This window comes from Pteropus vampyrus, unplaced genomic scaffold, assembly GCF_000151845.1.
Source record: "Pteropus vampyrus isolate Shadow unplaced genomic scaffold, Pvam_2.0 Scaffold181, whole genome shotgun sequence".
NCBI classification, from domain to species: Eukaryota; Metazoa; Chordata; class Mammalia; order Chiroptera; family Pteropodidae; genus Pteropus; species Pteropus vampyrus.
The window spans coordinates 3,564,260-3,591,823 of record NW_011888962.1 but is presented as its reverse complement, the minus strand read 5'-3'; the positions used below and the strand labels follow the sequence as shown (position 1 = coordinate 3,591,823).

The window sequence follows — 27,564 nt, the reverse complement described above, 5'->3', positions numbered from 1 at the left end:
GTAAATATTGCCTTAGCCATTACTGAAAAAATAAGATTTTTGTCTCTCTGAAACCTGCTGAGTGTACTGAAAACCCCTCTCTGGTGACTAGCACTGTGGTATCTTAGAGACATTATAAACCCCTCTCCCTCCATTTAATATTGATATACATGGCCGCAACCTGCAATTTTTGTCTTTTTTCAGTTTTTGAATTATATTATTTTCTTCCATTGCTCACTTTTCCTTTGGTCAGTACTGAACTTCAGTTCTCATCAGAATTCATTTTTTTCTTCACCAGAGCTAGCTCTCAAAAATTAGTGATTGTTTCATCAAGAACCATTTCATTGTAATTCCCGAAAGCAACGAAAATCTGTTCTACCCAAGAGTGAATAGCAAAGAATGTTTGCTAAGTGTTTAAAAAAGTTATTCATTTTAGAAAATAGCCCCAAATTTTCCATACTTAAAAAAACCTAGTTGGTTATCATTCTAGCCACACAATTTCATATGTTGCTCTCTTCACTTAATATTTTATTACATTAAACATTTTGAGAGGATAACATTCAATTCAAAGTGACTTAAAATACCTCAGAGGATCCTGCATACAAATTAAGGGCACCAGGAATATTAATGGCTCTCCCCCACACATGTATAGTGATTTGAGATATTGGTTACCTCAAGGATGATGTGAAAATTTGGTTTAAAAAAACCAGAAATTATTAAAAATGACAGTTATGTTAAAACATATTCTGGTTTGACCTTTGTTAAATATAATCTTTAAAAAACAGTTCACCTTGAAAATAGTCTTAGAAAATTTAGTGATAACTAGATAAATCCTGATATATTCTTGGCGGAAGAGACAGAATCAATCATGGTGGTTCTCGGGCTGAAATGTACAAAGTAAACTAACCTGCAAAGTGCCTCATCCTCTATGCCTGAATGTCGGACTATGTCGGGATTTATATTTCTAAGTGAAATATTCAGGAATTTCTTCAAAGATTTTGAGAATTAAAAATGATGGAAATAAAACCAAAACTAAAAACTACACTTTGTAAGCAGTCCATTGTTATACTTTTTGGAGAGATGGGAATATACTATAGGATTTCATCTACTTTTTTGTGGAGCAGAATAAAAATATCTGATTGATGAGAGCCGGAATACGAAAATGACCCTCGGTCATTCTTAGATTTGACCAGTACTCCTGGTGCTGGTGGATCACAGATCCAAGCCTTGATGAACGACCTACGCTAGCACAATTTCCTTGCGGGTCAGACGGCGTCTCCTTTCCAGAGTTGGACCCTGAACTCTATACAACAGTCTAACTTTTTTTCCCAACTCCCTGGGGTAGCAGCCGGCAGAGTCTCATCCTTGCCCTCACTAGGAAGAAAAGAAAACGCACCACCTCCGCCGGCCTCAGCCGCACATTCATTCAAGCACCAGGAATCCCCGGATGTGAAGCAAGCGCCTCAGAAACAACCAGAAGGGGAAACTGCAGGGGCCGCAGTAGGAAAAAGGGCAGAGAAAGCTACAGGTGTAAGGTGGAAAGCATTACCCCTCTTCCCTTTGATATTTGGTGTTAGAAAAATAGAGGCGGTCATCGCTGGCTTGCATCGTTTGCATAGGGAAAATCTAGAGCCTCTCCAGATTGAAGATCCCGCCCACGAATCTAGATAGACAAGGGGCCCACGGCCAGCCTTGTACTCTCACAGGCCCAACGGGCCACTCTGCGAAAAGACCTGTGGGTCCCACGGCGGCTTCGACTGGGAGCAAGTAGGGTACGCGCGGCTGGAGATGGAGGTGGGACGACGCTGGCCTTCTGAGCGCTGATTGGCTGATGCCTCTCGTCGCCTAGTGCCATTTGTTGTTGGAGCGGCGTCCTGCACGTGCAGCCGTTTAAGCAGCGTCGGCTCCTGCGAGGACCCGGGAGAGCAGGCAGCAGGGAGGTGAGTCGGCCGGCAGCCTTCCTCGGGGCATAAGTCTTGACCTAACTCTCTGGGCGCCCAAGTAGCCGGACTTGGGGCCAAGCGAAGAACCGATGGGGAGGGCGGGGGATTGAAGCCGTCTTTGGGGGCCTTTCCGCTTCCTGCCTGAAGGTCCTAAAGCCCCGTGGTTGCCCGAAGTCTGGGCTCAGGGCCTGCAGAGGAGGCGAGGGAGCCATTTGGCCTAGCCCCTGCGCAGCTTTTTTTCCGTACAAGAAAGACTGTAGTACTATTTGTGTACAAATGCTCCTTGGCGAAACTAGTTGATTTTTGTTGGAGGGATTTGGTCTGCCTAACCCTGCTCTCTTTCACCGCCAAACTTCAAGGCCTGGGTCCCTAATCCTCTCCCCAAGAAACTATCAGAAAACCCAAACTTCTTTACGTACCTTTGGAAGCAGAAACCTTGAGTAGTATCTGAAAATTTCTCCTCCCCTAAATATCCAGTAAGCCATTTGGGAACCCTTCGAAAAAGATAAATTCTATGAACAGATTTTTAGGGAAAAGCCTAAGCATTGGTGGGGACATGGTGATTGCTAGTGATTCAACTAATGTTTAAAGATAAAAAGGTCAATGTAAATGCCACCTCTGCATAAAAAACAAAACTTAATTCCCCATTTTTACAAAAACTTTTGTGGGAAAATCACCTAGTTGAGTAGTTTCAGGAAATGTATGTAAAATGGTGATAGTTTATGCTTTTAAAGATACAATTCTGATCTGATTGAGGCCCAATATGTGTGTTTGTATTTTTATAAAAATAGACGGGAACCCACCATGGGAGATGAAGATTGGGAAGCAGAAATAATTAAACCTCATGTGTCTTCCTACGTTCCTGTATTTGAGAAGGTAGTAAAATTTAAAGTTTGCAGTTATTAAATGCTACAGATTTTATCAAAGTTGAAAATCACTGTGGTGGGAAAGAGTTAAATTACATAGTCTGTTTAAGGATGCCGCGCTTATCTCCATGTGATTGTTGTTACGGAGAATGAAGAAACACGCTAAGCCTCAATAGAATAAAATAGCCTGAGACAATTTGCTAATTAAAATCTAAAATATATGTAATAATATTAATAACTTAATTTAAATCTCATTGATTTAGGACTTATCGTGGGTGAAAGCAAGCTTGTACAGATGTAGTTGAATGTCTCCGAGAGATACTTGTATAGAAAATTGAAAAATATAATTTGATTCTAGGTGGCATTTTGAATTCAGAAAATTGGTTTTATACAAGGAGGGATCTCAAGATAAATATGTTAGGCTGATTCAGGTGGTTTCATCAGTTTGATCTTCAAATGTACAAATCATCAGATCTTTTTCCTTAATGGCATTTAAGGAGTTACACTGTAATTCAGACAAAGGGACCCTGGAGTAGTTTTTTGGGTTCCAGTTCTGACTTGAAAATTGACTTAAATAAATTAAGATTAACAGATGTTATTTTAGAAGATGATATATTTTAAAAGATTGTTTTGGCAAAAATGTTATATCTACTTGAAAATTTTTCCAAAAGTAGATTTTTTTTTTCTTTTAGAATTTCCAGTATTTCTGAGTTTAGTCAATTCTGACACTTTTTGATTTCAAGTCATGTCTTAGTGGGAGTTCTTATTTCACACAAAAATATAAAATATGCAATCCTTTGTTTTCATTAGACTTGATCCATATGTAAAATTTATATAAAATACTCTAGATATTAATCTGAATTTATCATGTTTCTTGTTTTGGGCCTTTAATTTAGAAATAACATCTTTTGTGTGTTATCTTTTTATAGTCTTCTCATCATAAAAATATAACAACATTGGGAAAAGAAAAAAATCACCTTACAGCCTTGCTCACTAAAACAAGCACTCCTGTTGAATTCTTAGTAAATTTTCTTCTTTTTTTCCTCCAAACATGTTTTTATATAGATTGTAATGATAGTGCAATTACAATTGTAAATTCGATTCTGGCTTTTCACTCTTCACTAACCATTGCATTTTACTAATTTCCTAAAAATAATTTCTTGTGGTTACATAACATTTTATGGAAAGGATCTACTATAATGTAATTGATTTTCTGTTAGTGTGAATTTAAGATGATGTTAACTTTTCACTATAATATTGTCATGAGTATCTACAGTTTATTTTTATTTTCTCTTAATTTGGAAGTATTTATTTTCAAAAATGGAATTACTTGGTCAAAGGATATTTTATGGTTTTTTTCCCTATCCCCCCCACCCCTAGTTCTCAATAGATTTGTTTTAATGTAAAGTTTAATTTACAGATACAGACTTTTTTCCATTGGACTTTAATAGTCACCTTTGTAATTTTTATTCTCAGTCTGAGATTTTGCCTTCATTAAGTGCTCTTCAAATATTATACTACACTGTAGCATACTGTGCATTTATTGTATAGGGTGTATGAAATTTAGTATGGTCCAGAAATCTCAATGCTTGGACATTTGTACATTGCAGGCAAGCTTGTTAGGATGAGTGTTGGAATGAATGAGTATGGTGATTGTAACAGGCTATTGGGTTTACTTACTAGCTGGAATGCTTCTTGTTAGTTGACCACGAGAGTAAGTCTACACAATGATCACTTCTGATTTGTATGCTTTTGTGTGTGTGTGTGGCAGAGGCAAATACTCTCTGATTAAAGTGGAAACACCTTGAGATAATTAGTTCATCCATAGATATATTATTAAACAGAAGCAGCAAAATTTGTAATAATTATTTAGATAAGAAAATAAGTTCGCTTTGTCTCTGTTCACATCCCATACTGGGATTCTGAAGTAGCAGAAAAAAATGGGGCCCTTGGACATCATTGAGTTGGCAGAGCTAAGGAGCCTTGAAGCCTGTAGCCTGAGGAAGAATCTAGCAATTTCTGCTGCTAGTTATCAACGAGATGTGGGAGGATTTTGTGCCTCTTAATTTAGAACATGGAAGATTATATATGCTTAATAGGAGCAAGTTGTGGAGATGGACAACACACTCATCCCAATAAAAACTCAGGTGGTGGCCTTTGGAGGAAAGCACTCTGACTCATCTTCAAAACCTAAATGATGGAGTCAAGGGCAGAGTGACAGAAAGGTGTGAGAAGGCCTAGAAGACTAAGGAGATTGCAAACATGGCAGAGATTTTGGTTGAGCTAGTCTGGAGGATAGAGAAAAGTGAATCTTATTGACTAGACAATGTATTCTAGTCAGTTAATGGAGATTCGCTAATACCTGGGAGAAACTAAAACCAGAGTCTTTTTTCTTTCTTTTTTTCTCTGTCTATGCTGTCTTCAGTTACACTAGGTTTTTGCTATAGTCTGTGGTCGATGACCTCAGTGTGAGTTTTGATTGTTAAATGTTTTTGTTTGGGGACATTTATTTGGAAAATGCTCTTACATACAGAAAATAGGACATAGATTACAAACTCTTGCAGCAATCACATTTGTTCCTGGGTTCTGGTTGTTATTTCTAAATTTTGAGGTGCTTTGCTCTTTCTTGTGTGACCCAATAGCTTCCTGGAACTTTGGGTCTATAAGTGACACATGAGACTCAGAGTTTGAGTTCTCCAGCTCTGATAGTGCTGAAGGAGAGGCTTCTAGAAGATAACTCCACACAGCAGTTGCTGAAGAGACTGAGGAAGGGAGTAGACTTCAGTTGGGGTTGGGAATGGGGCTGATATGATTAGGATTGATATATGGAGGATGGTGTTGTCTGTATTTTGGGACTTTAATTTCTGTGTGAGACTAAAGGAGGAGAGATGTATTTTGTTCTAATTTAAATTTATGTGGCACACTATCTGATGTAACCTCTCTGGTCAGTTTCTTTGAATGACATTACTCAGCTCTATTTGACATGGAACCTAGAATAGCAGATGAGGTCTTATTATTCGATACGAGTTGATGTATTACTCTGGTGTGTTTCAGGGGATTCTGGACATAAAAATGAAAGAGAAATATTTGCAAAGGACTTAGGGGCTGAGGAAGGAAAATGTGGAACTGTCTGCATTGTACCCTAATCTGGAAAGGGAAGAGGCATCTTCAAGGTTCATAAGTTGTCCAGCTGTAAGTCTATTTGAGTAGCAGACCTGAAAAGGATTTGAGGTCCACATTTAGAAAGAAAAACAACTTACCCTGTTAATGGAAGTATTCATTTGCTTGGAAAAGATAAAAGAATTTTAATAAGTGTGATATTCCAGAATTGCAAATAATGAGTACATACAAGGTGAAAAGAAATGTGTTCATGATAATACAGATTATTTGCAGCTGCATATGAGAAATATTTGTAGCTGCATTTGCCCTTATGTGTAAACATTTTGGAATTTCTAAATTGGTTTATTGGATGGCTTAAAAGGTTGTAAGCGGTTTGCAGCTAAGTGTTCTAAAAGCAAACTGATGACGAGACCTATGGTTTATCTAATAAATTTTTATTGAGCCCTACTGGATACTGGAGATAGCGGTGAACATGATAAAGTGCTTGCTGTCATGGACATTATGTTTTACAGGGGAAGACAGAAATAAGCACATTTGAGAACCAAATAATTATAAATAAAAGTGTTATGAAAAAAATGGAGGAAAATGTGTGTGTGTGACTGGGGTATGTGGGGGTAGATTAGATGGAGAGGAGAAGCTGCCCTGGACAATGACCAGTGAGCCTGAGACATGAAAGAGTCCCAACAGAACATCACGTGCAAGGGTCCTGCGGAGGGAACAAACTTGGGTTATCAGGGCATTAGGAAGTACAGTATCTTAGTTTCCTGTGGTTGCTGTAACAAGTTGCTGAGTGGCTTAAAGCAGCGAAATTTATTCTCACACAGTTCTGGAGGCCAGAAGAAATCAAGATATCAGGCTCTTGGAGGGAATCCGTGTCTCTTCTAGCTTCTGGTGGCAATAGTCATTTCTTGGCTTTTGTGGCTTCATCTCTCTCTGCACTGTCTTCAAATGGCCTCCTGTGTGTCTGTGTTAACTCCCTTTGCCTTTCTCTTATAAGAACATTTGTGATAACATTTAGGGCTCACGCAGGTAATCCATAGTAATCTCATTTCCAAATTTTTAATTATATCTGCAAGAACTCTTTTTCCAAATAACATTCACAAGTTTCAGGGATTAGGAATTGATATCTTTGGGTGGCCATTATTCAACCTACTAATAGCTAGTATGGTTAAAGCACAGTGAGATAAGGCAAGAGTGGTAGAAAATGAAGTTAGAGAAGGAAAGGGAAAATGAGAGGGAGGGAGGGAAGGAGACAGACAGAGAGAGACAGGGGTGGGACAGGGGCAGACAGGCAGGGGCAGACACACCCCAGAGGCAGTTGTGGACACAGGGTTGATTAGACTGGATAGACTAGTTGTGGGGAGTGAAAGAGGAATCAAGGGTGATGGCTAGATTTTTAAATGTAAGCAACTAGATGAATGATGGTGTCTTTTACTGATATGGGGAATCTATGGAAAATGAACAAATTTGGGAGAGAAAAATAATCCAAGAATTCTGGATTTGTTGTGTTCAATTTGAGATGACTGAAAACCTATTAGTAAGGATGCCAGTCAGTAGATTATATGAATTTATTGCTTATGAGAGGAATCAGGATTATAAGATATTAATTTGGAAATTATCTGTATATTAATGAGATTTAAAGATATGAGGTTGGTAAAGTTCAATAGAGTGAAATTTAGAGGGCTCTGCCATGAACTCCGGGGCAGTCCAACTTTAGAGGTCCAGTAGAGGAGGAGCTGGCAAAGGAGATTGAGGTGTGGGTATGGCTAATATGGCAAGAAGTAAACCAGGGGAGTGTGTGTTCCTTAAGCCAAGAGCAGAATGTTGTAAAGAAGATGGAAATAGTATGTCATTTTAAATGCTGTTAGGGCTCTGGCAGGATGAAACATAAAAGTAGTAATTTTATTACATGATTACTTTATAAAAAGCATTTTCAGTGCAGACGTAAGGATGGAGGCTAGACTGGAGTGGCTTGAAGGAAAAAAATAGGATATGAGAAAGTGTGGGCAGTAACTATAGACAAGACATTTTGTTTTAAGAGGGTCAGAGAAGTGCAATAGCTGGAAGGGAATCTAAATTTTTAAATACGGAAAACTGAATCACTAAGATTTGTTTTAATGTCTATGGTAATCATAAATTGGAACTTTTAATGCCTTGAAAAGCCCAAGGCATTTCAAGGATGCTATTGTCTTTCCGCTGTTTATAACTCAGAAGGATAATTGGAAGACTCTCAAGCTTTGTAAAAGTAGTTTTTAAAGTCACTTAGTGTCTTTTGTGAAAGAAATTTTAGAAAATAAGTATTACCTGAAGATACCTACTTTGGTGCATTCCTTCTACCTTTGGATTTGTTTAAAAGAACTTATTTGAACGAATGTTGTGGCTGTTCTAATGTAGTTAGTAATTAAGGTATCTATAACTTTTAGGTCATCTTTTATTTTTAAATTACTGAATTGCAATTTTCATGTGCAAGATTTCAGTGTTCTATTCTGAAAGTTTTGTTGTAAGTAGAGGAAGCTTCTATGAGAGGAAGTAAAGGAATAGGTTGAAGATAAGGACACCATGGGAACTGGAAGTGAGAAAAAAGTCGTTCAAGTTGTCCTGAACCCTGAGAAATGTTAGAAGGTTCCAAAATTAACTTGCCATTTAGCTATTGATTATATAACAAAAGTTGAATTTTCTGAGTGCAATAGTCATTATACCACTGCAAATATAATGCATATGCATCAACAGTGAATGTTTTTTTTTTTTTGAGACTAAAGGAGTATCAGAAACAGTCTTCAACTATCGCTATGACAAGTTTGATTGAAATTAACCATGAATATCCTGATCCTATAGCTGATGTGTACCACTTTATTTGTATATGTAGTGCACTTACAAGATACGTATATAGGTACATTTTTTTTTAGTGCATAAGTGAGGTATTCTTTAAGTTAGAGTGAATTCCTTTTAAAAACATTAATTTGTTTCTCTTTACATAAACAGAATTGAAGTTTTAAAAATAAATTTCTTTAGTAATTTACTGTAGAAACTGTTATCCCCTACTCCCTGTCTATGCTCTATATAGTATTGATGAATATACTGTAAAATACTAAACTCTGTAAACTATATTATGTATTGGCAGGCATTGATTTATTCATGTATTACTTTGGTTAGATTGTATTTATATAATAATAGTATTTGATTATACTTTTCAGATATATGGGTGGCTAGACTTTCAAGTCAGGTGTCAGCAAACTCTTTCCATAAAAAGGCATGATGGTAAATATATTAGATTTTGCAGGTCTTATGGTCTCTATTGCAGCTTTGCTATTATAGTGTGAAAGTAGCCATAGACATACCTAGAAGAATGAGGGTAGTTGCGTTCCCATAAAACTTTGTTTACGAAAACAAAGTGTGTCTGATGGATTTGGCTCATAGCTGTCGTTTTCTGACCACTGTTTTAAGTGATGTATTAATATGCTATACATACAGTGTTAAAGTGAAGATTTTGGAATAATTTATAAAGGAACATTCAGTGACCCAGAAAATCTTACAGTTTATCATGGTTTTGTTTTGGACAAAGCCTAGTTGTTAAGTTTCTAGTATTTGTGAAATAGATTATACATACTTATTCTTCAAAGTGGAAAACTCATCTTTTCTTCCTTCTTACAGGATAGGTATTCTTCTGGAGCAAATGGAGACACTTTTAACAGGACTCCAGCTTCATCAGGTATGTGTTAAGGAACCCTTTTAGGTTAAGGGCTTCATCTAGTGAATAAGAAGCAGACTAGTAGGCATCTTATAGAGGTGTTTTTAAAATTTCCTACTGAGTCTATGGCCATGCTACCCTGAACAAGCCCGATCCCGTCTGATTTTGGAAGTTAAGCAGGGTTGGGCCTGGTTAGTACTTGGATGGGAGACCACCTAGGAAGACCAGGTGCTGTAGGCGTAAAAAATAAACAATAAAGGATTGTAAGCTGACAAGGTCCTTGCAATCTGTGAGGTCAACCAAGTTAGCCTCGCCTAAAAAAAAAAAAATTTCCTACTGAGAATTCATTCTTATTTGGATATTTTGGGATGAAGGCCACTTCTAGTTAGAGGAAGGGAGAGAGGAGAATGTATAGTGCTATAGACTGTATTATTTGACTTAGTGGGTTTGTCATAAAACCTTTACCCAACCTGGATGTTGCATTTTTGGCTTTCAGGCTGCTAGGGAATTGTCAGGGAGTAGGTGATTGACTATAAAGTTGAAGCAGATTGTAATGATGATGACCTGTCAGGATAATAGCTGTTTAAATGAAACTTGCCATTCTATCACGATACCATGAGTTTCTTTGATATCCAAAAATTAGTATGGGAAAGGTCCTAGGAGAATAAAATAAACAGTCAATCTAAGGGATCTGCTGTTTTCCCTCCATCAATTGTTTCTAGCTGATTGCCTAAATATTTTATAAAGTTGTAGATAGAAACATGGGTAGAAATGATAGGACTTGGGCTGGGAAATTAAACTCATGGCTATTGTCATTGACATCCAAAGCAAGCTAAAATACTATTTCTACTATCTTAAAAATTTTTTTATAGTGGTAAAACATATAACATAAAATTTACCATTTTAACTGTTTAAGTGTATAGTTTACTGGCATTAAGTATAATTGACCCTTGAACAAGGCGGGAGTTATGGGCACTGATCTCCTGCATGGTCAAAAGTCTTTGGTTGATCAAGTCCCTTATATAAAATGGCATAGAACAATGCATGCAATTGGCCCTCTACATCTTCAGATTCCCAACCATGGATCGAAAATTCATACATTCACATTGCTGTACTACTAGCATCATCATCTACCTCTAGAACTGTTTCATCTTCCCATACTGAAACTTCATATCCATTAAACAATAATTCCCCATTCCTCCTTCTCCCCAGCTCCTGACAACCACCATTCTACTGTCTATGAATTTGGGTTACTATGAAAATACTATGAGTGTCTATGAATTGAGTGACTACTACTTTTAAGTTTTACTGTAGTGCATGGGAGAGGGTCTGGTGGAAAGTGATGGCACCAAGTAGTTATATCATTTCTGTCATCAAAATTTAGTGGATGAGATGAAATATTTTGTAGTCAAGGGAGTTACTGGCTCACTGAAGCCTGTCCTAAAGTGAAAAAACCTGTGGAGAAGTACCTAAAATGTGGAATTTGAGAGTCAGAGTTCATCAGATTAAAGCAAATTTAATTTCCATGTTCACCTTAAGTTTAGAGTAATTCTCCTGATAAAAAGAAGTTAAATTTAGAAGAGATGCTTTTGTTATTGTCAAGATACATTTATCTTTCATAAACATTTAGATGCAGTAGTTTAATATAGAATAGTCAGATTCGTAAAAGTTCATGAAATTGCTGCCTGCTGAAACCCCAGCAAAAGGCTAACTTTGCTTTCACTCTGTGAACTACATGCATGTATGTGTACCTGAAATATTTAAAAAATACAAATGAATAAAGGTAATCTATATTTTTAACTAACCTATTTGCATGAATCATTGTGTAATTGGAAGAAACCTCATTCTTTGAGGTGTCAGAAGCCAGTTTTTGTAAAGAGATGAAAGTTTAGGTCTGATGTTTATTAAAGCATAACATTGTTTTGTGGTGAAATCTTCAAGAAACTAGATTGAAAGAAATAGCAACTAAAAGGACTTTTCTTAGCATTATATCTCTGAATGTTCAGGCTAATGAAATGAAATCAGTTAATGAGAAATATAGATTGCTTGCTTACTTTCTTCTGGATAACTAGTACTTTTGTAGTTCTTTTTAATTAAAATTTTTTTTCATGAAAGTAAGTGTTCTTTTTACAGAAATACATACCAGGCCAATAGATGTACAGTAAATGATTATCTAAATATCCTTATTGCAAAACCCCCCACAAAAACAAAAAAAAAACTTAAATGCAGAGGTAAAAAGAAATAAAATGATCTGAAATCTTGGCTCTCAGATTTCGCCAGCATTGACAGTCTGACTTTTTAGATCTTTGCATGTATTCCCACATATAAAATTGTATCCCGCTGACATGTTATATAAATGTTCTTTTTTATCATAAATACCAGTCTTGCTTTTCCTTTGCTTACCTCTCATAGCATACCCTTATCTTTCATACCTTTTCATGATCTTAAAATTTTATTTAGCCATGTTTCTTTTCATTGTCTGTTTCACAAAAATGGAATCTTGCTTTTACTTAATCATGGAAACCCTTCTAAGTTGACTGGTATAATCTAATTCTTTACAGTTAAAAAAAATCGCATTATCTGGTTTTAAAATGTCAAATAGTAACTTCACAGCTTATTATTGAAAACGTTTAGTCCCTGTTCTCATTCCTCATTTGACTTCTTATTATGGAACGTGAGTATTTAGCTCCTCTTCTCCCTGCACACCCCACTCGCACTTCTTCCCTTACCACTCACCTAATAGTTATCACATTTTTTTGCTTAAAAGTTCATATTCAGTTTTTGCATCATCGTGGCTGTGCATATCATTCACATTTGAGCCATGCAATCTGTTATGGCTATATTTCCTTTATTATTCACCTTTGTTTTGTTTTTACTAGAGTTATTACCTTGTTTTGTTTACTTGCTCTTCTGTGTTTCAATTGCTCATTCACTCCCTCTGCCAGAGGGTTCATTCATTCAGTTAGTTTCTAGCACAGAGTGATCTATCACTTTCATTTTTTAAAATCCTCCTCTTTGATTCCTCTATTCATCTGCTTCAGTATAGATTTGCTGCCCTTTAGGCTCTCGTCCCAAGATAGAATGTGATTGTGTCACATTCCCCTTGCCACTTTGGTGGAGCCTATTTTCCTGAAGCTTCTTGAGAAAGGAAGCATGGGAAATAAATTTGAGATATTGCAAATGTCTTTACCTTCATGCGTGATTAATAGTTTAAGAGTAGAATTTTAGGTTGGAAACAATTTTCCTCCCAAACTTCATATTTCTTCATTGTACATGAAATTCTAGTGATGCTGTTGAGAAGTTGGGTAATTAATGAGTCCTGGTCCTTTATATGACTGTTTTTCTTATAACTTCTAAAATTTTTAAGATTTTGTTTTGTCTTCTGTATTCTGAAAATTTTATAATTATTTATGTTCCTTGATGTGTGGGTCTTTTTATTGTACAAGACACTTGGTGGATCTGTTAAATCTGAAATTCATGTTCTTGTAAGAAATTTTCTTAATTTTTTTCTGAGGATTAATATAACTTAATTTGAAAGTTATTTCTGTTCCCTTTATTGTTTCTTAGACATTTTTCCCTCTGTTTTAATCTGTGTCTTTTATATAGGCGTCTTTCTTCAAAAGTCTGGAGATTCTTGCCTGCCCTTTTGTTATTTAAGAGTGGAACATAAAATACTGATTGGAAACTCTGTGTGCATGGACACAGCTTGACAGATGGGCTCTACTATCAAGTGATTGGGTGGGGACCAGGCTATTTTGTTGGGGATAGCAGTTTCCCTAGAGAGAAATTATCTGGTCTGGAGAATATAAGTTTTTTAAACTATGCCTTCTATTTTGTTTTCCTATTTTATCAGTCCTTCCCTCCTTATCTTTCTTCATTGTATTGTACAGATTCTATGATGCCTTTGCTGATTTCTTTATTACCCATTTTTGAATGATTTGAATTCTTCCTAGACTATTTGTGAGAGGGAAGTTTTGGGGATTTTTAAAATCTTTCTCTTTCACTCTTCCATTTAAAGGAAGCACTTTATGGCTTCTCTTTGTCATATCCAAATTGCCAGCATCACTACTCTTGTGCTTTGGGCCATTATTAAGTAAAATAAGCGCTTGAACAAAAGCACTGTCTTCTAGTGATTTATTACTCAGGCAAGTTTTTATTGTGTTCTTTAAAAAACTTGGTTTTAGCTTTGTTGAGCCCCTCTATCATTTGTTTTCTATTAATTACTACTCTTTTTCCTTCATTTGGGTGATTTTATTCTTTATTTTCCTAAAATTCTTACTAATTGAGATGGCCATTTAGCTCATTAATTTTGAGTTCTTATTTTCTAGTTTAAAAATTTAGATACTGACAAGTAACATTTTTATCTTACAATTTTAAATAAAGTTCCATTGTCATATTTTTCTTTGAGTTGTGAGCTATATAGTGTTTTTAATATATCCAAATATAAGAGGATTTTAAACAAGTTTTTTTTGTATTTAATGACTTTTCATTTGATTACATTATGTTTAGAGAATTTTGTGTATATGATATAGATTTTTGATATTTGTTACTAAATTTGCATTGTGGCCTCCTTTGTGATCAGTTTTTATACACATTCTGTCTATTGTTGAAAAACGTCAGTTTTTTAATGTTGGATGCTATATAGTTCTATGAAAGTGCACAGTATTCTTTCGATGACTATGGTTAACCTATTCTTTGATCAGTTTTTCTAGCTATTACAGACAATGCTTATAAAAACATCTTTATGTAACTGTGTTACCATGTGAGTATATCTAGAGGAAAAATTCATACTAGTATACTTTCAAAAAATATATTTAAAAAAAATTAGGACCAAGATTGATCCAGTGTGTAGCTTCGATATAGTTTATGATTTGTGCTGCTTCCCTACGTCCTTGACTATTTTTGATATTAGCAAACTGAAAACTGTTTTCCAGTCAATCATGTGGTTGGAAAAAGGTATCTCCTCTTGATTTCTAGTTTCTTTAATTATGAGTGAGATTAGTCACCATTTATTTTTCTTAGGAGAACTACCTATACTTATTTATAGCCCGTTTTTCTAGTAGGCTATTCATTTTTCTCATTGTTACATAAAATTCCTCCTTTGCGATGTGAGTGGCACATCGAAAAGGTGTAAAGTTTGCATACCACCCAAATTCTTGTTATTTTTGACTTGCTTCATAATATTCTTTGCTTTAGAAATAGATGATGGATCTTCTCGAAGAGATCATTTCATGAGAAGCGGATTTGCCTCTGGGAGGAGTTTGGGAAACAGAGGTAAGTAGCTTTGTCTTTTCTTACTCTTCTTAACAGTTGAATAGTGGAATGAATAGAGGCTTTTATGGCTGTTTAGTGCAAAGCTAAATCTGATAGCTCAGTGTATAGTAGACTTTGTTGGGGTAATGAGTTCATCATTTTTTCAAATTCCGTTGTTCTTTTCTGCTATTTTATTTTTTTGAGATAGTAGGAAATTGTTTAATTGATTAGATGGATTAGTTAGATAAATTGGTTAAAATTAGTTTCTTCACAGAGCTACTTCGTAATATGTTTATGATTATTGCTTTCCAGCAATTGGCATAAGAAGAATGCTTGTAAAAGCTTCAGAAATTAGGGTGAAAAGGACCTTTTAAGTTTTATATTTGCATTTCTGTTATCTCATTAGTATTAAGAGGTTATTTTTCCAAGCTTGAAATTTTTTATTGTTACTTTTAGAACAATAACTACTACTTGATCTGACAATGACACAGTAAAATACCTCCCTACAGTACATCTTTAGATTTGATAGTAAAATGCTGAAAATATTCTGCACTATGTGTTATTATAGTGCAATAAAATAGTAGAATCTCAAATTTAAAAATCCTTATGACTGTTTCTTTTATGGGATGCCATAAGCTAGGACTAATTGGCAGTTTTAAATATACCTAACACTTATTGAATTTATTAGATACTATTCTTTGAAAACTTTGCTATTTCTAGATATTTTTATTCATTGGAAACTAAAGGTTGGTGTGTGGTATTTCATTTGATATTTGGAAAACTTAATTTCTTGTTTAGATACAGTTAACACAAATATGAATTTTGTATTTTGACATATTCCTGCTACTAATGGAAATAATTTATTTAAATATGCATATATATTTTGTTTTTTAAATCTACATATTAAGAGGCGTTGACATTTTGGACCATGTAATTCTGCTAAGAAGTTCAGGGGTGGGCTTTTTTTTTTTTTTTTTGCTGTTACTAACGTTAGAAATAATAAATATCTTTATTACACTCAAGGGAATATTTAGTATTTAAATATATTTTAAAATCCTAATTTAGGATAGGTTATGTGATACTTTTTGATGCAGACTTCTATACCTTGTTGAATAAAGCTTTTTTTAAAAAATGAGAAAATCAGACAGATTCTACTACAAATTGTTAATTCCATATGCTTTAGGTTGAAATCCACATTAAACTTCTGATCAAAACTCTTTGATGAATGTTGGTACATAAAAAGTTATCTTTATTCTACATGTAATCCTGGAAATTCACAGATTTATAAGTATAACTTCTCTTTGTGATTCATCTAACATTTTAATTTCAGTCTCTATGATATTTTTCCTCAGAACTTGCATAGCTAGTAATGTGTTTTTTTGAAATTGACTCTTAATTGCTTAAAATATAATATTGATTAGTTTTCATGTTCTGTGAACTATGGCCTAAATAGCCTTAACTTCTTGAACCACGCACATCTTTACAATCCTATGAAAATACTGATGGTTGCTCATACACAATTTTGCATGTGGCTTTGGAGTTTTTAGATCCTTAAACTCCCTTTTAATAGGATGTTACAAAGATAAGACAATTTATGAGGATCACAAGATAATGCTTTAGTTTTTCCCAGTGATCATTTAAAGTGGCAGTTTATGCCATTTCGGATGTCTGTTGTTAAATTTTTTTGTTTTAAATAACCATGCTCTTTGCCATAGCAACTCTACTCTGAAAATTCTTGATGTAGTGGTAGAGAAACGCATGAAAAGAAATGTTACTCAAAAGAGATACAGATAGTGTGCTGTAGGAATGTGGAGTAAGGATGGATTATGACTGGAGGACTAAAGGAAGACTGTATAGAAGAGATAGCCTTTGACCTGGGCTTTTGAAGAATGAAAATCATTTTGATAGGAAGAATAGGAAAGTAGGGGATGCCATGCTGAAGGAACAACATGTAGAAAGGCACAAAATACTAGAAGTCCGCGATGTGGTGTATGGGAAATTGGTGTGAATTAAAAGTTGGGTGTTTAGAGTTGTGTATTAAGAGAGAAAGCTAAGAAGGCTAATATGCAGAGATACTGGGGAGAGGAGGGGAAGTGAGGAGAAGTGGTATGCATAGCTTTTTTTCCCTTTATTATGTAGTCTCTTCCTCATTTGAATATTAAAAGTATAAAGACCGAGAATGATTTAAGTACTAGGAAAATGAATACATAATAAATTGAATAACTAAAAACAGGACAAGAATATAAAATTTTCAATAACAGTGACTTTCACACAGGGGCATAGTTTAAGTAACTGGCACTATCAGGGTGAGACTTAATATACAGAATATCACAGAGTTGAATTTTCTGATTAAAGATCACTAGTAAAAGAACAACTAATAGAAAGCTGTCTTTCACCAGTAGTATATTTGTTTTTACTTTGATATCATAATTTAAGAGTTTTTAAAAAAGAAATCGAGGCGTATTATATCTTTAAAAGTTTCTGCACTACTCTCTCCCTATCCTTGAAAGTCTCCTTATCCCAAAGATTTTTTAATTCTTAGTTTTGATGCCATGCTTAATTTTTTATGTTAAAGAATTTTAACTCTTATCTGAACTTTTTCAGATGCTGGCGAGTCTAATAAAAGAGAGAATACTTCCACAATGGGTGGTTTTGGAGTAGGAAAGTGTTTTGGAAACAGAGGTAAACTATATCTTACAATCAAAACTTAAGTGACCACAACTTTTCCAGTTTTTGAGTTCATTTTTCCCTTTAATGTCATGGAAAGTACGTGCCTTTCCCAAGAATTTCTGAGAATCACAAGGGAATGCTTTCACTTTCCCAGTTATAGTTTAGAGCAGCATTTTATGCTGCTTTGAGTGTATCTGCTCCTCCATGTAGCTTATTTTTTTTTTTTTTTAAATAGCCATGCCAGTTGCTACAGCATCTCTTCAAATAGATTTACCCCACAGGTGAACCCCAGTTCTTCTGTACTCAAGACTCCCTTCCCCTGCCCCCAAACAAGAAATTCATCTTATACTTCCAAAGGTGAATTTGAGTCTCCATCTTTAGTTGAGCAAAGAACCAGCAGAAGCTTTGGAATTAAGGTTTTTCTTAAAAACTGTAGATCAGAATTTTTTTCCTTAAAAACTTTAAAGTTGTAGATCAAAAGTAGAGTTTAAGTTCAAGACCAACAGTGTATAGGTGGAAGACTTTCCCAAGCATTTTGGAAACCCAGCACTTGACCCTTTTGGATAGGGGAGTGTGGAGGGAAAGGGACAATTGTAGAGGGCAGTAGAATATAATCCTTTTTGGAATCAACTTCAAAGATTGCCAATATTTAAATGAATAAATAACTTATACTTTAGGTTTTGTGATAATACACTCTTTCTGTAGAAATTATCTTTATTTTGAAATTATATATCTGCTCAAAAAAAAACTTTTTTTGTCATTTAATCATATATCAAGGCCATAGGGTACTTACTTTTATGTGATAATTGTGTATTAAATCTTCATGGAGTTTTATGCTGGAAGGGGGGTGTTAGATTTTGGTTAAACCTGAGATGTTAAGTGATTTGATATGTATACATTTTGTATGTAAATGTAACATCTGTCAAATAGTAATAGATTAATCTCTGTTACAGAAACCATAATTTAATATTTTATAATTTAGGTTAAATACTGATTGACAGGCATCCTATATTGACAATGAATGTTAAGGTATATTATTCTCTGAATATCTCTGCACTAAAGATCATTTGATTAAGACTCAACATTTAAAAATTTTATGAAATATTACCAATGAATGCTTTTAAAATTAATTTTAGAGGCAAATCTGTATACTCCAGATACATAAATCTAGACACAGATTTTTATTAAATGAGAAATTTGAAAGCAGAGTTTGATGAAAGATTAAAAATTTTTTTATAAACAAAAAAGTTTTTTTTTGCTGAGTAGTATTTTCTTTACTGAGAAGGGAAAAATTACTGAATATTGGATTATGATTTAGTTGTACTGTCCTTTGGCAGATGAAGAGATTGAGTTAATTTATAAAATTTAAAAAATGTTCATACTTTGAATAGGAAGTATTAGTGATTATATTGACATATACCCAGTTTTGCTCATGTATGGATAGAGGGATATATGATATGAGAGGTAATATAACATTCATTGACATTTAACCTTAATAAATTGATACAAGGCATAAATTGTAATACAGTCTATATTAGTTCATATTCATTATTTACATATAAAGTTGTATGTGGTTTATCCTATTTTAAAAAGGCATCATAAGTAGTAGTCTTGTAAGATTTTTGGTTTTCTTTTTAACACTACAGAGGTACAGGTAATTATTGTTTTCAGAAATTTGCAAGTTTAATTTTATATTTTGTATAGGTTTTTCAAATAACAAGTTTGAAGAAGGTGATAGCTCTGGTTTCTGGAGAGGTAAGTTAGTGTTTTTTTTTAGTGACTTTTATAATTTAATGTCTACAGTACATGCTAAAGAGAAACTAGGATTAAGTATCTTAGTCTGTTCCAATTCTAATTTATTGAAACCCAATTTTATAAAGCAGCTATAGCCAGAGCCTTAGCCAAGGATTCAGGCATCCTGATTTGGCCTGTTGCTACATGCCTTAGTTAATCTATAAGGTGCAACTTTTGAATGCTGTGCTACTGTACGAAAAAGGTGATATTAGAAAGAGCAAGTCAAGAATCAAAATTACACTTCCAATATAAATACATTTTGGGATATGTAGGCCCTTTTTCAGATTCAAATAAGTCTTGACAGTGGAAAAAGATTCATGAGAATATAGAATGAAATCAAAGACATTTCTGTCAAAGGTACTGACACTGGTTTGGAGGAATACAGAGAATAATGAGAATAATATTACCAACAGATAGATTACAATCGTTAGCTTTCTCAGGAGAGCATGATTGAGTAATTTGGGTGAGGCCTTGGAACTTGTATTAAAAAAGCATCCCTGGTGATTCTGATACCTTTTTTGTTTGATAACTGCTGATATGTGGAATCTTTAAAAAATAATGCACTTTGGAGTACCAGACTTTGTTTCATGTTTCTTCTCTGCTACCTTAATAACTTGGAGCAAGTTGCTTAATTTCTCAGAGCCACAGATTTCCTATTCTGTAGAATGGAGGCATCCATTTTAATAGGTGGTTAGGTAGACTAAATGAGAATGCATGATGCATATAAAAGCAGGAAGTTTAGTACCAGACACAATTATGGTAAACAGTAAATGCCATATATTTTCAATAAGTATTTGGAGTTGATCTTATACTCTTAATAGTGATTCTTAAAATCAAAACCAAACAGACTTGATCTCCTTAAACCCTTTTGGAATAAGGTAGAGTTTTAACATATAAAATAAGACTGTTCTGCCCAATCTGTTGTCAGTCTCAGTCTCCCAGCTTCTCCCTGCTTGTTCTGTCCCATTCGAGTGAAAACATATATAACATAGAGCTAATATTTCAGCGAAGAAAAACATCATCATTTTAATCCTTTTCTATTTTTACTTGACCTAATTTCTAGTTTTTAATCAATTAATATTCAAGATCATTTCCACTTAAAGACCTTCCTCCCCAACTGACTTCTTTCAGTGGCAGAGTGCTTTTGAACACAAATATCATTTTCTCACTATACATGAGAGAACTTTTTTCCAAAATGCTCTGCTTTCTTTCTTTTGGTCTACTTTCTTCTAATCTCATTTTTGTCCCCCTAAAATTAAAAAAAAAAAATGAGGATTGAATTCTTTCATTCTCACAATTGTTGTTGGTGAGCCTAGGAGTAGGTTTTGATATAATGACAAAAGCTTTTACTCCACACACAAATGGATGGCGTGTTTTGTGGTTGTTATTTTCCCTCCAGTCTACTTTCCCCTGGCCAGTATAGTGTAGTGATAAGGAGTTTAGATTTTGGAGTTGGATACCCTAGATTTGAGACCCAGATCTTCCTCCTCTTCCTGTCGGTTATATATTTTTGAAGAACATATTAAACTTCTCTGTATTTAATTTTCTCCATTTGTAAAATGAGGATATTACTCACCTCACAAGGTTTTTGTGAGGATTTAAAAAGCTGATACATAAAATTCATTTAGAACAGTGTCCGACACTAAGTTATCTTACTATTATTTTTACATAATTAGTTGGTTATAACTAGTCTTGGGATCATTATCTCATTTTCGTTGTGCTTGGCTTTATTTTCTAACTTTACAGAGATTCTTTTTACATATATAAATTTTTTATTTTGAAATAGTTTAAGACAAATGAAGTTGCAAAAACAGTACAGAGGGTTTCCTTTACCCTTCTTCTAATGTAATTGTGCCCTTCATCCAGCTTCTCCTAATGTCATTAACTTATTTCAATCCCTAATATAGTCAAAATCAATATAGGTTTGTTTTAGCGGAATAATTGGCTAAAGATAATGTGAGACCTCTTCTAACCAGGTCCCCAATTAATTCATAGGTTTTTCTTCTATAAAGCAATAAATGCTAGCTATCATTATCATTATTCCAGGGCTAACCCTTCTTTCCCAAATTCATTCTTTCCTGTTCAGCCCCTTGTAGTATTAAATCCTGCTTCTTAGAAAATTGTCTTGATAATAGATGGCTTTGTAGGAATGTTTGTCAGTTGACTTCTGCTCAAATAGGCACCTGCAATAAGAGCTCTGGGTGTTTCATTGTAAATAATATTAATTGTTAAGTAGGTTAGTACTTTTGCACAGAGACTTAACTGACAGCTTCTGAGATGTTTAGCTATTTGATGTCATCACTGTGATTTAAAGTTCTCATATATTGAACATTAATGACATATACAAAGATCCCTTGAAACCGTCTGTGTATTTCCCAAATGTGGCTTTGTTGGAATAGTCTAGAAAGCTTAAAGTTATTACTAAAACCTATATTAATAACATAATTTTTTAATTTTGAAAAATTATTTGTTCCTTGCTATCACTTTACACTTTCAAAATAAACATCTCTGGGGAATTTATTTTTAATCAACTTACCAGATACTTCTTAGGCAGCCTTCAGTGTAATGATCTTCAGGCCTATTAGAAACCCTGGTAATGTTACTCGATAATGTCATTAAAAACAGAAAAGCCAGGATATCCCCCAGTTTTTTTATTATCATGAATGTGGAAAAGTTTGCATATATTTAGGAAAAAACATGAATGTCTTGGGTTTATTAAAGAGCCAAATTACAGAAATAATAATGACATAAAAAGAATAGTCATGTGTTTCTAGTGGTCTGTGGACCACATTTGAGAACCACTTGCCTAGTTTAATAGTTTAGCTATTTCTGAAACCATTTTTAGTCAAATTGACATTTATGAAATTCTTATTTTTGACTTGTGCCTAGCATTTGGCAAATAGTGGGTTCTTCATTATACATTTATTTAATATTTAGCTATATTAGGTGATTTGTATAGGGAATTGACTGAATGTCTTTATATTTCTGTTAAAATTATTTCAAGAATTGTTTATATTTTCTTATGAAAATATATTTTTCTTACTAATTCAATCTTGTGACTGATTTTTATTTTAAAAATAATTTTTAAATTAATCTTTATTTTTCAATTACAGTTGACTTAGTTTCAGATATACAGCAGTGATGTAGTGTAATTTTTTAGATATTACATCTTTAAAGTTAATTATTTAGATGCTATTCACATGTTAAATTTTTATTTAAGAGGCTAATAATGACTGTGAAGATAATCAAACACGGAACAGAGGGTTTTCCAAGAGAGGAGGTAAGGACTACCTTTTGGAACAATTTGTTGTTGCTATACAAATAAACTGACAAAACTGATCTCAGAAGAGATGAAAGAAAGAAAAATTCTGGTGGCAAAAACCTTGAAGAAAAATACTTTGGCTTATGTTTTATGTTGTTAGTACTTGGATGAGTATTCAGTAAGAGTTCTAACTTTTCACTTTCTGCTATCACTGTTTTTTTTTTTTTTTTCCTACACAAGGTCTCTAGAATGTGCTGTAAAGTACAGAAGCGAGACTGTGTGAATCTTGGTCAGTCACAGATGTTTTTGTCTCTGAACAGGACACCACTGGAGATGTGGGGGAGGGAAGAAATTGTAGATTACTTATTGTTCAAGTCTAGCACCACTCTACGGTACTCTGCTAATCTTGCCTCTGATGAAGTTGGTGGGAGATGGCATAAAAATTGTCATGCTTAATTCTTGATTCTTTAGAGGCAGAAATGTTAAAATAGCAACAACAAAAAGCCTAAAAAACTGTAGTGAACTTGCCATAAAATTGCTACAGAGTACAGATCTACTTATGATGAAAGAATTTATTGTTTGGAACTACATAGAACTCAGATACATCAGTATTTTTGCTGCAAATTGACATCTTTTTCCCTTGCTTATTAGATGGTTAGTTCATCAAATAACAGACTTTTCCATGTGAAAGTAAAACTTGCTTTTGATTTTAGTATAGCCTTGTTAGGGATGTAAAGTGGGTCAAATTTGGTGGTGAATGAGATGTGGCTATTTGTCTCATAAATTGAATCTTTTTAATTGCAGGGGGCTGTATAATGATGGGGAGAAAATTTAGCTAAGGCAAAAAAACAGATGACTGTTAGCATTCCTTTTCTCTCCCCTGTAACAAACAGTTTTTGACACTTAATGTATGTAAAACATTGCTTTTATTAAATTTTTGGTTGTTTGCTGCAGAACAGTGAATATCTTCCTTACTATTACATTTTATTAAAATCACTTTAGTTCATATTTAAGTGAGGAAGTCAATAGCCAGTTGCTGTTCTATGTGCTTGATTCTATCTTATTGACTAGTATGGGGTGACTAGCAAGGTCACAGTCATTTTTAAGGGTTTCCTTGATTGCTTTTCATTGTAGCTATATACATTTGAGAGTAGGAAATTTGCACATGGTGGTCACTCAGTAAATCTCAGTATGTTTGTAAATATAAGTGTATATTGAAGTACGTCATAATATAGCACTAGACAGGTACACATATCATAAATGTACGTAGCTCAGTGATTTTTCACTAACTGAACACATCAGGGGTCAATGTGTTCACAAGCATCCAGATCAAGAACTAGAAATTATTAGCACTATAAAAGCCCCTTTTAAGCTCATTTCACTCACTAGCCATCTCCTCAAAGTTAACCTCTATTCTGATTCCTAGTAGCATAGATTAATTTTGTCTGTTTTTGTACTTAACATAAATAGAATCATACAATATATACTCTTTTGTGTTCAGCTTCTGATTAATGTATTTGTGATATTCATTCATATTGTTGATTGCAATCGTAGAGCATTATCATTGCTATATACATAGTATGTTTTTGTTCTACTGTTCTGCTAATGGTGGGTATTTGAATTTTTTTTGAGCTATTTTTAAACTGCTGCTGTGAACATTCTAGTACTTTTTTTTAGTGACATTAGTATATATTCAGAAGTAGATTTACTGGGTCACAGATGTGTATATTTTTTATTTTAATAGCTATTGTCAAATGTTTTCAAAGTAGATATACTAAGGTACATTCCCACATCCTCACCAGTATCTGGTATTTTCTTTTTCTTTCATTTTAACCATTTTGCTAACAGTGTGGTGGTGTATCCTATTGTAGTTTTAATTTGCATTTCTTTGATGGACTGTTGAAATGTGTAGTGCTTCATATGTCCATTATCTATTTGGACATCATCTTTTGTGTGATGCCTGTTCAAGTCCTTTGTCCACTTTTATGTTGGGCGCCTTCATTTTTATCTTTTATTTGTAAATCATTTAAAACTTAGAGAAAATGGACAAGTATAGTGCAGGTAACTTCTGCATAACACTCATATTGGGAGTCTTTTAATGAATGGAAGTTATTCATTTTAATCAAGCCCAGTTTACCCGTATTGTTTTTTACGGTTAGTGCTTATTTTCCTGGTTCAGGAACTCTTTGCTCTTTTTGAAGTCATGAAAATATTCTCTTCTGTTTTCCTTTTAAAACTTTATCTTATTAGCTTCCACATTCAGATTGTAATTCATTTGGAATTAATTTTTGTATATTGTATAGGGTAGGGATCAAGGTACATTTTTTCCCTGTATGGATGTCCAGTTGATCCAGAATCACTTATTGAAAAGACTGTTCCTCCCACTCCACACTACAGGGCTGCTTGTGTCCTAAATTAGGTGGCAGTATATCTGTGGAACTTTTTCTGGACTTATTTCCATTCCATTAGTTAGCTTCTCTATTTTTTTTGCAGTACTATCATGTAGGCCAGTTACAGTAGTTTTATAGGAAGGTTCTGATAGCTGGTTATGTAAGTCTTCCAGATTTGCTGTTCTTCAAGATTACCTGGGTTTTTCTTAATCTCTTGCATTTCCATATGATTTTTACAATCAGCTTATGTATTTCCAGAGGGGGAAAAAAAACCTAATGGAATTTTTACTTGTATTATATTGAATCTGTAGATTAATTTGGGCAGAAAGAATTTTTTTATTTACAATATCAAGTCTTCCAATCCATGAATATCCTTATTTATTTAGGTCTTTAATTTTTCCTAGCTCATTTTTGTAGTTTTCACTATAGAGTCCTTATATATCTTTCTGTACTTGAGTATTTGTGGTGCATATGGTTTTTTTGAGTTAATACTATATATAATATAAACTCCATCATTTTAAAGTATATACTTCAGTGGTTTTAAATATATATACTATGTTGTGTGACTATCTCCACTATCTAATTTCGGAACATTTCACTTTCCCCCAGAAGAAACCTTGTGACTATCAGCAATTAGTCCAATGTCCCCTCTCTCTACATCCTCTGGCAGCCACTAACCTACTTTCTATAGCTATGGATTTGCCAACTCTGGATATGTCATGTTAATGAAATTATATAATATGTGGTCTTTTGTGTCTGACTTCTTTCACTTAGCATGATGTTTTTAAGGGTCATTCATTTTGTAACATGTAATAATACTTCATTCCCAGTTATGGCTGAATAATATTCCATTGTGTAGCTATACCACATTCTGTTTATTCATCAGCTGATGGACATTGGGTTGTTTCCACTTTTAGACCATCATGACTAATATTGCTGTAAACATTTGTGTATATGTATCGTGTGGACATATGTTTTTATTTTTCTGGAGTGGAAATTCTGAGTTATATGGTAACTCTCATATTCAGCTTTTTGAAGAACTGTCAAATGGTTTTTCACAGCAGCTGCACCATTTTACATTTCCACCCACAATGTATGAGAGTTCCAGTTTCTCCACATCCTCGCCAGTGCTTATTATTGTCTGTCTGTCTTAATTGTAGCCATACTAGTGGGTGTAAAGTTGTATTTCATTGTGGTTTTGATTTGCATTTGCTGATTGCTATGATGTTGAGCAGCTTTTCCTGGGTGTATTGGCCATTTGTATATCTTCTTTAAAGAAATATCTAGCCAGATCTTTTGCCCATTTAAAAAACTGGATAGTCTTTTTAATATTTTAAGAATTCTTTATGTATTCATGATACAAGTGTCATCAGATATATGATTTGAAAATATTTTCTCCCTTTTTGTGGATTATCTTCACTTTCTTGATGATAGTCTTTGAACACAAAAGTTTTAAATTTTAATGAAATTCAGTTTATTTTATTCTCTCGTTGCTGATGCTTTTGGTGTCATATCTAGAAAACCTTTGCCTTTTCCAAGGTGATGCAGATTTTCACCTGTTTCCTTCCAAGAATTTTACAGCTTTCACTCTTACATTTAAGTTTTTGATCAGTTTTCAGTTCATTTTTGTATATGGTATGAGGTAAGGGTACAAATCAGTTCTTTTGCTTGTAGATATCCAGTTGCCCTAGCACCATTTTTTGTGTTTTATATTGATGTGTGTAGGTGCAACTCTATTTAGATTTATCCAAGTTGGCGTTTATTAAGTTTCTTGGATGTATAGATTAATATTTTAAATCAAATTTGGGAAATTTTCTGCTCTTTTTCTGTGGTAAAATAACTATAACATAAAATTTGGCATTTTATTTATAAGTGTTTATAATTCAATGGCATTAAGAATCTTTACAGGCTTGTGCAGTTGTCACTGGTATTTATTTCCAAAACTTTTTCATCATCCAAGCAGAAACTTTTATCCACCAAGCAAAACATACCTTCTTCCTCTCAGTATCTGATAACTTTTATTCTGTGCTCTCTATAAATTTATTTATTCTAATTAATACAAGTGAAATACAATATTTGCCCCTTTGTGTCTGGTTTAATCTACTTAGAATAACATTTCCAATGTTCATCCAGGTTGTAGCATGTATCAGAACTACCTTTTTATGGCCAAATAATATTCCACTGTATGTGTGTACCACATATTACTTATCCATTCATCTGGTGATTTACACTTGGATTTTTACTGCTTTTCGGCTGTTGTGAATAGTGCTCCTATGAACATGCATATACAGATATCTGAGTCCCCGTTTTTGCATTTTTTCGGTATATGCAATTGCCAGGCTATGAGACTGGAATAAGTTAAAATATGCCACGAAGTTAACTATTCTTACTGATATCAGCCTTAAAAAAAAAATACATTTACTGGGTAACTGCAAATATTTACTTTTCAGAGTTTGAAAATGTTAATTCTGACATTTTTGTGCCTATTTTTTTTCTTTTTTGGAGTAGCAGATTTTTGAGTTCCTTACTTTGCCATACTTGCTGATGTCAGTGATCTATATTATAAAAATTTTCATTTGTTGCTGGTATATAGAAATAT

At 34.0% G+C, this 27,564-nt stretch overlaps 1 protein-coding gene and 1 non-coding gene across 4 annotated transcripts in view; both read left to right on the top strand.

Moving 5' to 3' along the window:
• The first annotated feature begins 2,726 nt into the window (after window positions 1-2,726).
• Window positions 2,727-27,564, top strand: part of DDX4 (DEAD-box helicase 4) — a 48,654-nt gene continuing 23,816 nt past the window's right edge. For 2 of the 3 annotated variants that reach the window (XM_011371053.1, XM_011371051.1), the window contains exons 1-6: window positions 2,727-2,798; window positions 9,560-9,617; window positions 14,793-14,870; window positions 17,454-17,531; window positions 19,224-19,274; window positions 22,534-22,593. In XM_011371053.1, the coding sequence (XP_011369355.1) occupies window positions 2,727-2,798; window positions 9,560-9,617; window positions 14,793-14,870; window positions 17,454-17,531; window positions 19,224-19,274; window positions 22,534-22,593 (397 nt within the window). The remainder of the gene's footprint in view (window positions 2,799-9,559; window positions 9,618-14,792; window positions 14,871-17,453; window positions 17,532-19,223; window positions 19,275-22,533; window positions 22,594-27,564) is intronic. The other variant, XM_011371052.1, reaches the window with a different exon arrangement.
• Window positions 9,718-9,836, top strand: LOC111746266. The gene has a single exon (XR_002783035.1). It is a non-coding gene; the product is annotated as a 5S ribosomal RNA (ribosomal RNA).